The sequence below is a fragment of the Henckelia pumila genome, chromosome 3, assembly GCF_033568475.1.
Source record: "Henckelia pumila isolate YLH828 chromosome 3, ASM3356847v2, whole genome shotgun sequence".
In the NCBI taxonomy this organism is placed as follows: Eukaryota; Viridiplantae; Streptophyta; class Magnoliopsida; order Lamiales; family Gesneriaceae; genus Henckelia; species Henckelia pumila.
This window is the reverse complement of record NC_133122.1, coordinates 192,357,033-192,367,920: the sequence shown is the minus strand read 5'-3', so window position 1 is coordinate 192,367,920 and position 10,888 is coordinate 192,357,033. Positions and strand designations below refer to the sequence as shown.

The 10,888-nt window shown below is 34.3% G+C and overlaps 2 protein-coding genes across 2 annotated transcripts; both read left to right on the top strand.

The window, feature by feature from the left end:
* Positions 1-1,898: 1,898 nt before the first annotated feature.
* LOC140890843 (probable mitochondrial adenine nucleotide transporter BTL3) lies at positions 1,899-7,086 on the top strand. Its single transcript, XM_073298961.1, has 4 exons — positions 1,899-2,650; positions 3,805-4,108; positions 5,088-5,555; positions 6,722-7,086. The coding sequence occupies exons 1-4, from the start codon at positions 2,217-2,219 to the stop codon at positions 6,788-6,790; spliced, it is 1,275 nt and encodes a 424-aa protein (XP_073155062.1). The 5' UTR covers positions 1,899-2,216; the 3' UTR covers positions 6,791-7,086.
* A 587-nt stretch (positions 7,087-7,673) lies between these two features.
* LOC140891594 (large ribosomal subunit protein uL29c) lies at positions 7,674-10,766 on the top strand. The gene is made up of 2 exons (XM_073300178.1): positions 7,674-8,124; positions 10,511-10,766. The coding sequence occupies exons 1-2, from the start codon at positions 7,792-7,794 to the stop codon at positions 10,682-10,684; spliced, it is 507 nt and encodes a 168-aa protein (XP_073156279.1). The 5' UTR covers positions 7,674-7,791; the 3' UTR covers positions 10,685-10,766.
* Positions 10,767-10,888: the final 122 nt, after the last annotated feature.

The following is a 10,888-nucleotide window of genomic DNA, read 5'->3' as shown; positions in this document are numbered from 1 at the left end:
AAAGCTTGGAATTAATTATTCTCTAAATACTAAACTTTAGTTTGTATTAACTTTCAACTTGTATTTCCAAACACTCCCTACTTTAGCTTCTCACCAACTTCAAAATAATCTCTATTAAAATCACTTTTAAATAAGTAAAAGTTATCCAAAACACTCTTTTAATATCAGCAAATTAGCTTTCAACATGTGCGTTCATTTTCAATCGTACCTGGATGATACACAATTCTCTGCCCATATAATAAACTTTGGGCTAAGCCCATTAATAAAAATAATAAAAGGCTTCTTACACCGGTCTTTCAAAGTTCAAACTGCAAAACCAAGTTCGTGTATTTTTTTTTTGTCGTTTCTTTTCTTAAAAACAAAAACAAAATTTTAATTTCACTATCAGATTTTAATACTCTTTGCCAACAAGTAACATCAGATATCATACTCAAGAGTTGTATTCTTGGATAAAATGGAGGAACTATGTCTCCTAGTTTGATGTTTAAATAAAAATATCTTCGTATATAAATTTACGTTAATATTGATTATCCATATGAAAATATTCATTTTTGTTTTGTATGAAATATTCATACAAAATGGTATCTGGAGACACTTGTTTTGTCACGAATTATCTCCATCATCTAACAGATGAAGAGATGTCTAAATTACCAAAAAAAAAAAAAAAACTTGCACTTTGGAGGTGCAAAAAGGGATAAATTGGTATGATACTATGGGTTGAGTAAATGCTACCCGCAGGATAGTGTCCTGCGGATGACGTGGCGGCTTATGATTGGACAAAATTAGTGGGCCCCACGTGGGACCCACTAATTTTGACCAATCATGGAGTTACACATCACCCGCAGGTGATGTGGCGGCTCATGATTGATCAAAATTAGTGGATTCCAAGAATAGTGTCATGCGGGCGGCATATACTAAAACATATTACACCGACATGAAAAGTTTTTGGATGATCAACTCTTTTGTCACTTAGCACGCTTTTGTTATGTTTGTCGCTTAGTAAAAATCAGCCTCGAGAGAGAAGCTGACTTTTGAAAATGGTCAAAATACAGCGCCTCAACAAGAATTCGGATGAAATTAAAAAATATTAAGAAGAAATGGAATAAAGAAAATTTAAAACCGTAAGAACGAAATATCATTTGTTTCGAAAAATTGAAAACAATATTTATAATAAAAGTTAATATTTTCAATATAAAAAATATTTTTTTATTAATTGGATCGAATCATAAATTCATTTCGTTAATTTCATCGAAAGACGATCTCATGAGTATTTTTTATTTTTAAATCACTTTTATCTTATTATTTGTTTAAAAAAAGGAAAATAAAAACTATGCACTTTGTTATTCAATAGTAAAATAATGAAAAGATGATGATTGATGTGGCATAATAATGTTATTTTTTCACATTAATATACGTGACTAACATACCAATTATGCAAAAGTCAACCAATTACCTGTATATTATATATAGAGGCAGATATATGTTACATAAATTGTTTTTTAAAAAATAAGCTGTTTAGATCCAATTATTTTATGCAATACATAATTGTCCTAAAATCAGTTTTCTTTCTACTTGTTTTTTTTTCCTAAATAAAATATACATAAAGGTTATTGTAAATTGACTAAAAATAAGGGTTGTATTTGCAATTTTGGAGTCATATGGAATGAAAATTTGGAATAAGAAAATGACTTTCACCAAACTTTATATATAAACAAAAACTCATGTAGTACTATGTTATTTGACAATTTTAAAAGATGGTTATTCCACATGTCAACTCATGAAAATCATTATTTTTTATGTGTACAATATTATTTTGTAGTATTATTTTTTTTTACGTTAAAAAGAAATATTATTTAATATATCCTGAATGAAAATTACGGCATTACTCTGTAAATCTTATGTTTATTGATTAAATTCATTTTAGTTGAGATATTCATACTTTCCAAAAGAAAAAGAAAAAGAAAAAGAAAAAGAATTGCACAGTGTGTGCAGAGAGTAGTTGGTAGCACATGTTCTTGGAGAGATCGCACCGGCGATGGCAGCAATGCTGTGAATATCACTCTCTCTCGAATCAATTCCCTTTTTTATTCCATATTCCTTCTTATCCTTCAATCTTCTTTCCCTTTTCTCTCTATATAACTTCACATTCGCATTTCATCGAACGTTCCCGTCGCTTCTGTAATCGATTGTTTCTTAGCATTTTTTTTTGATCTGAAATGCTTAATTTGGAGCATTACCTCAGGAAATCCATTGCAGTTAATGATGATTTGATATACGGCAATTTAAATTCGGTCGGCGGATTATTTTTGCATGAATCTGCCCCTGCTTCGTTTGTTTCTTTGATTGCTCAGCCTTCTAGGAGGAGCCGCGGAAGGAATTTGAGCTGCGTCGGAAGGCGGCGTGGAGTGTTTTTGTCTGTGTCGGCGTCGTCGATTAAGCATGGTGAGTTGCCGGTGACGGTGAGTGGTGTTTTGGAGAGTGGTGGTGAAAACAGCGAGGAGACTGAGAGTGAGGGAGGGAATGAAAACTTGTCGATTTGCGAGATTGTTAAGGAAGACAAGAGTGATGTGGTGCTGAAAAGCGGTGGCGGGGGCACTTTCAACACTGCTAAGCATCTTTGGGCAGGTGCTGTTGCAGCCATGGTTTCAAGGTTAAAAGTCTTTCTTTTTTCCTTTCTTCTTTTTTTTTTGCCTTTTGGTAGGATTCTCATTCTTTCTACACAGGGCGCAATCGTCTCGCATAAATTTATACGTAAATATTTTGTGAATCGATTGATTTCTGTTTTCCCCATCATAGTAAGAGATGAAAGTTTATGCGTGCTTCAGTTTCGACAGTGATGTCTCACATTTGATGCCTTATTGAGTTACGGTGTTTTCTTTGTAGTGTTAGGGAAGTGCCACCTTTTTTAATGTTTTGAAAATACTACCATGGTTTAGCTTCACCTAGCTGATAGAACGGATGTTTGCCCCTTGAAGATTAGAAGGGTTGTTGCCAAGCATGCTTGCATATGTTGTAGAAAACACCAAAAAATTTATTTTTTTCAATTATGAAGGTGATTTGATATTCCATTTACTAATCAGTTTGGTTTTGTCATTTCCCTATTCCGTTTTGGGTTTCATTGGCTAAAAAGGTGTGCATTAGGCATATATTCTTTTACTATTGACAAAAAATTCAGACTGTTGAATCATAAAATCTAGTATTTTGGGCATTAAGTGAGCTGAATTAATCATATAATCTAGTTTGGGCTATTTTGGAGATTTAGCCTAGGCGCTCATAATCACAGTTGAATGAGGTAACTCGTGAAAAAAGATGTTAAAGAGTGAGATAAGTTTCTGTTCTATTTTCTGATGACGCTGGTGCGCTAAAAATTTTCTGAATGGGGTGAGATTTGGCGTACTCTTCAGCTTATAGTTCACGTGGAACTTTGGAGGAGAATTCACACGAGAAACTAGTGGGCTCAGATTATTTATATGGATTATTATTATCGAGCAAACAGGCTGCTTGGAGGACTATAACAAATATATGTACTCCAAAAAACATTGCTGACTGCTTCTGGCCTCATGTTTATTTATACTTTAGCTTACAACTGGGGGCTGTGAAATACATAATTTGTTGGGCTAGTTTAGATAATTCTTGATATCTCTCATACATCTATATTACTGTATGCCTTTTTTGAGTGGCACTGGAACAATGTTGGAATTATTTGCAGATGTGGAAAATATCTTTTCAGTCACAGGATTTTTTGCAGTAACCATACATTGCATATGTTTAATTTTTGCATCTCCTGATTCTTTTTTGCTTCAGAACTTTTGTTGCGCCATTGGAGAGATTAAAGCTCGAGTACATAGTTCGTGGTGAGCAGAAGAATCTTTTTGAACTCATTAAGACAATAGCAGCTTCTCAAGGGCTCAGAGGATTTTGGAAAGGCAACTTTGTCAACATTTTGCGAACAGCGCCATTTAAGTCTATCAATTTTTACGCTTATGATACTTATCGTAAACAATTGCTCAGATTGTCTGGCAATAAAGAGACGACAAATTTTGAGAGGTTCCTTGCTGGTGCTGCAGCTGGAATTACTGCTACAGTGCTTTGTATACCTATGGACACTGTAAGTGATGCTTGATTTTTCTATTTGCTCTCAGCATGGTTGCATGAACTAGACATTATAATTTATTAGAACAACTCAATTAATTGACACTTTCGCTTCTTTGGGTCACATAAGTGTAGGACTACTTAAATTCTACCCTCATGTCCCTGGTTGCAACCTCATGATACCCACTTCTTCCCCCGGTGTGCGTGGAGACAGTCTCGACACTTTCAATTCCATTATTATATCCCTAGCCACGAGCAAACATTTTCTCCTTGATAGAAGTAGGAGTTGTTGCCAGGAATTTTCCGAAAAACAGTAAAAGGTTATCACACACCCCCAGCCACTGGAAAGAAGCTGCTGCACCGTTCTTTTTACAATTTATTTTATATTCTATTCACAGACTCGTAATCCCAGTTGCAGTGAGTTCAATTTGATGTGGATATCTTGACAAAGTTTTTCATTCTATGACTGTTTATTTCCTTTCAGCTTTCAATCTCTTAACTTTTATTTTATGTCAAGGTTTTAACAAACATGGAACTTTTAGATTCAAATCTGAAGGAGCGTACTTGGTTCTATTGAATTTGAACATTTCTATTGTGACGCTCTACCCTAACAGAATACTAAACAACTAGTGTAAAAATGCCTTTCATGACTATTGCTGGTTATAAGGCTTTTATAACACTTAAATACCAAGCATGGAAATGTAATTTCCTAGATTCCAGTGAGTACCTCCTCTGATAGTATTTTACTGCTAGCTTATTGCAATGATAGTTAATGAATTTCTACCCTTTTGAGTAAATTTAACTTTCTACTGGCCTCTCATTCGATGCCGTCCATTGTGAATCAATTAATAGAGTTTGTTACTAGTTATTAAATTGTTTATTAGAGATCATTTTTTAGCAAAATATGAAATGGATTTTACTTGAAAGGGATTGTTGTCGTGCAGTGTGTTGATTTCTATTACTTCTGCTTAGAGAAGTATTCTATGATATTTCAGATCAGAACTGTTATGGTAGCTCCAGGGGGAGAAGCCTTGGGTGGATTGATAGGTGCATTTCGTCATCTGATCCACACTGAAGGATTCTTTTCTCTGTACAAGGGTCTAGTACCCTCAATCATTAGCATGGCACCTTCTGGTGCAGTTTTTTATGGAGTTTATGATATTTTAAAAGCAGCATATCTGCGATCACCAGAAGGAAAAAGAAGGCTTCAAAATATGAAGCAGAAAGGTGATAAATTAAATGCATTGGAACAACTTGAGTTGGGTCCTACCAGAACTTTAATATATGGAGCAATAGCTGGTGCATGTGCGGAAGCTGCTACATACCCGTTTGAAGTCGTGAGAAGACAGCTTCAGATGCAAGTTCGGGCAACAAAGATGAGTGCGTTGCAAACATGTGCCAAAATAGTTGAGCAGGGTGGCATTCCAGCACTTTATGCTGGATTAATCCCAAGTTTATTGCAGGTACATATCTGAACTTGTGCCCAGCAATATTTAAACTGATAATTTCCTTTATTTGCATTTAAAGGTTATAATAAATTGTTCTAGTTGTTTTCGGATAGGTGGATTTCCTAGAGCTAGATATGCAACAGTATGTCATTCTCACATTAAATTGTAGTGACCAATTTCTTTGGATTTACGTGGCCATAAATTGGTGATCCCTTCTTCACATACACGACAATGATCTTGTGCAATAGCAACATTATAACATGATCAAGTGAAAAGACTTGGTGCACAGTGCAGGGGCATGGCAGTCCTGTAATTTGAATCTTACATGATTCTAGTTTCATGATTTTAGGAATGTTTTCTATCTTTTGGCTTGAAATAAAATTTTGAAATATTATCTGGATACTTTTTTGTGTTACGGTAAAAGGTTTTGGAGAAATAATATTGAGAATTGTTGTTGTGGGATGAAATAGTATGCTTGGATCGATCTTTGGTGGTAAATTTTTATTGAATAGTTCAAATGATATGTATAAGATTCCTCTGTTAAATATTATTAAACGGCATATGAATTGATGTTTATGTTAAAATATAATATAACAATAGCCTATTATGGGGAGTGAGGCAAAGTTAAATTAAAAGTAATGGTCATTTTAGGAGTTTAAAAAATGAGTGTGGATAAATTTTTGGAAAAGGGAATGAAAATGAGATAATGTTTTGTTTTATTTGGAGGGGCAAGAAAATATTCACCAAAATTTAAACCAAACAAGGCTCTGGTTTTTGCAATAATATTTTGAAATTATTGAAAATTTATTGCTGGCAAAGTCGAAGTAAAATCGTTACTACCTCTATTACTCAGCTCTATAGCCTCAAGGCATCCTAGATGAGTGAAAGGAGCACTTTCCTTTCTTTTGAGTCTTGGGAGAAGTTTGTTACAATTGGGTAACCCGAGACCTCATCCCAAACTTAGACCTTGAGTCCAGATGGACCAAAAAAGAAGCACCTTTTTGGTTGACAGGTTTTTGTAGAAGCGGATGAACTAAGTTATATACACAAGTCGTGAAGTAAATGTAGTTGACGGGGCATTTGTATTTCAATGTCGTTTGGAAAAACTTGTTTACGATAATGCTACCACTGCTCTCAAATATCGTTGTTTTAAATTTGTTCCTTGTATTTCAAATTTGCAGGTTTTACCGTCGGCTGCCATTAGTTACCTGGTGTACGAGTTCATGAAGATAGTTCTTAAAGTGGAATAAAATTGAGTGTCTGTCTGGACAGCATATCCCTACCGCGCGGTCGCTTCTTGTTAGTTAGTCACTTTGCGAAAAGAATCATATCTGGAATGTCTCACACAGAGTTAGATTAAATAATACAACTTGTGATGGTTGAGGTTTTGGAATAACGCATCTCATGCTGTTGAGTTGATGTCATATTTTTAGAGCAACACTAACTGGAATGAAGTTAGTGTGATGCAATGAAATAGAGAGTTGAATTGGTTTTCTCGTGTGCAGAATATAAGCTGGTTTTGCATATCTGAGTTTGATTTTGATATAGAGAGTTGATACGTGATTCGAAGTTGTAGAGCCTTCTCAAGAATGGGGATTAAAGAATGAGAAAACTAAGAAATTGAATGGACACAAAAACTTCAACGAGATCACCTCTCAAGTGACAATTTTGTGAAATGGATTTCGACCAAAGTAGCTCATAAAAAATATTATTTTTTATATCATTTTTTTTAAACAAGAGATTAGTCTTGAATGAATACAAGTGCTAAGGTTTTTTGCCTATTTAAATTCCATATTAGTTATAATTAGCTACTATAGCTACTATAGCCATAGTTATATTAACTTAAAAAGAAAATATTAATGTAGTCTTTGAATTTGTTTGATCGCTATAAGTTTGTAAATACATTATATTAGGATGAGATTTAACAAAATATTAATATTTACCGGAACCGATGAGAAGTGACATCTAAAATAAATAGTGTACGATAAAATGTCAAATCTGGTGAAAATATGTTTTAAGAAAATAAAATAGAATCATTGCTCTCATAATTGGAAAATAGAAATGTCTTTGTGAAAGTGAGAATAAATATCTCCAAAATTATTAGAATATTTTTGTGGGTTAATTAAGTTGGAGTCATCTAAAAAATATTGAGAAAAATGGAGACACACTGGGTTTTCAGTTTTAAAGAGAGAGATATTGGCAGGCCTTATCTTTAAGCGAGTGAACGAAGCTAAACCAGACAGCAACAAAAATGGCTAACCTCTCCATTGCAGCTTCTTCGAGCTTTACCTGCGTCTCCAAACCCTCCTCCTCCTCTGCCTCCGCCTTCCATGGCATTCGGATTTCGCACTTGGGCCCATCCCGCATGCCCAGCGCCTCCTATGTCCGGGCTTCTTATTCCCCCTCTTCTTCCGTGGTGATGATGGCTAAAAGAGACGAGGAATTGAAGGAAATAAGGACCAAATCTACGGAACAGTTGAATGAAGAAATTGTGGACCTCAAAGGGGAGTTGTTCATGCTCCGCCTTCAACGCTCTGCTCGTAACGAGTACAAGTCCAGTGAGTTCCGCAGGATGCACAAACTGGTAAGTTTTTGTTTTTTTAATTAAAAAAAATTCATCTTACTTTTAGTGGAATTTGGATTTGCCTTTTTTTGTTTTTTAGCTGAAATATGCTCTGTATATCATCATTTATTGTGGAACCAAAAGCTTTGATATTAGTTTTCTTGGTGGACTTAAATGGCCTTGCACTGAATTTGATGTGAAGTTAAACAATGATAGAACTGTGCTGATTTTTTTAGCAATGTCTAGTATGGTTGGCTGAAGAAGTGATTTGGTTATTTTTTCTAGCTTGCTGTGAAATGAAACAAGTAAAATGATGAATTTGAATCAACTACTTATTACAAAGATAATTTTTTAAAGGGTCAATTATATGTTCTTACAAGGCTGTTCCCACCTGTTTCACTATACTGGGTATGGCTACAGCGTACCTTTTAAGTTGGTGATTAATGTTGTGAGTATATATGTCATAGGTTGCGTTTCAGTGGATGTGCTGAAAGCTGAATGTTATAGAAGAATGAAAGTCCTAAAGATCAGGGGTCTTAGATATCCTGAGTTTCATGTTCACGCACGACCCCCACTTTTGGCTACATGAGCTCATGTGTAATGATTCATAAGTTAGAGGAGTTTCCCAATTAATATAAGATTGTTTCGTGTCGAACTGCAGTAGTCAACTTGTGCCCCAAGAGAAGATATAAGTGTTCTTGGCAACGAGCGACAAGGTTACATGTCCATATAATTTCCAAAGTTGTAATTTTGTGTTTGTTCTTAATGTTTAGAATGATGAATTAGTGTTTTTATTGCATTCTTGATTCTAGTTCAATAATACAGATGAATGCATTTTAAAATCTAATTAAGATATCAGCTGAGGCATTGGGGCTGCAGTTCATCTAAACTTGAAGAAATTCACGAGTACTTGAAAAACTTACAGAATCAGTCTAGGCAGCTACTTTTTCAGATTTAGATATTTGATGCTGTGTATAAAGGGTTAATTTATTCGGCTTTTGATATTTTGTTAAGCTTTTTATCTTCTGTCGGAGGATATTATTTTGATAGCTACAAAGTATATTGGGACATGATCAGTCTCTTTTCGTTTTATAATTTTTTGTTAACTGGAGATGAAATTCTTCGATAGAAAGAATCACTTGTGAGATAAAGTCTATATTTACGATGGTTTTGAAGAAAAATCTTCAGTAGGAGAAACATGTACCTGTTCTATGCAAGGAAAATATAAGATTACTTTGGCATCATGAGAAACAAAATCTTGAATAAAGAAAACAATAGCAATGTGCAATTTAAATGGTTCTAACATATCTCCTGTTTCAAATGGCCCCTTGCGTCAGAGTTTATTCCATGTTTTTAATTGGTACACATGTGGATCACTCAAGGATGTTCAAATATATGCATGCATCATGCCCATGGATGTATGGAATAATATCAGATTATCATTTAAAACATATGATTTGGACTATTATACACACCTTTAATGATATGCTAGTCTTTCAAACACATTACGTTTCAGAATGAGGATTTTAGAAAATGGAGTTTTATTGGAACCTAAAAGAATCAAGATGGTTATTTTGCAATTTTGAATTTAGGTAGCAAAATTAGTTTTTTAAAATACCATATTAAAGCATTCTAGGATAATTTCAATTACATTCAATTTATAGCAAGGGGATAACATGTTATGTAAGGATTAAAAGATACAAGTATGAAGGTTGGCTTTAACAACAACCATCTCTGATTTCATTTTAGTCAAGTGTTTGCTAAGCATTAGTAATATATAAAGCCGGAAATATATCCCTCTATTTCTCCAATTTCAACATTACTTAAATTGTTTCCCTCTATTTCTCCAATTTCAACATTACTTAAATTGTTTCCCTCTATTTCTCCAATTTCAACATTACTTAAATTGTTTCTCAGTAACTTCTTGTAATATAAATTTGCCTTTTGCATCTTTATCCATGCCTGATATTGTATTGATAAATTTCATCTTCAATCGATTTACCCCTTTTTCTTTAAAATTTCTTTTGCTAAGTTTAACCGATAGAGATGTACTTTAATAGATTTGTGAGTTGTACTAAATTGCTGCTTGGTACATCAGTTGGCCAACAATACTCTAGATGTGAAGCATTCTCATAAAAACAGAATCAGTGAAACATGGTTGAACGTGAACCGTCATGTTACTCTGGCTCTTAGGGAGAGGTGGACCAGGTTAAGAAGAGTTAGCTTATATGGTCTACGATTTCTTCGCTTACACATGAAATATTAATGTTGTGTACACATCGTGCATTTTCCACATTAAATGTCTGACTTTATGCTCCAGGTACAAAATCATGCTGGATCAAGTGTTTTCCTGTTTTAGTCTTGAGTTTTTGTTTCTTCATTTTATGGTGTCCATTTGTTCAAATAGGTCGCTCGAATGCTGACGGTTAAGAGGGAAAGGGAGATCGAGGAAGGAATAGGCAAGAGGTTGTCAAGAAAACTGGACCGGAAATGGAAGAAAAGCATCGTTCCTAGGCCCCCTCCATCTCTCAAGAAACTACGGGAGGAGGAAGCTGCTGCAGAAGCAAAGGAATCAGCATGATTTTGTTTATGCTAAATTATTATTTTTTGTATGAAGCTAATCTTACTTTAATTTTGCAACGAAGCTGCACATTCTTTTGTCATCCATAAACAAAAAACAAAAGATTCTAATTTTTCTTTTTTGGAAACTTTAAATCAGATGGCATCCGTGTGGGGCCTGTGGGCTGTGGCTTTTTTTAATATGAAATATTTTTCAACTAAAATT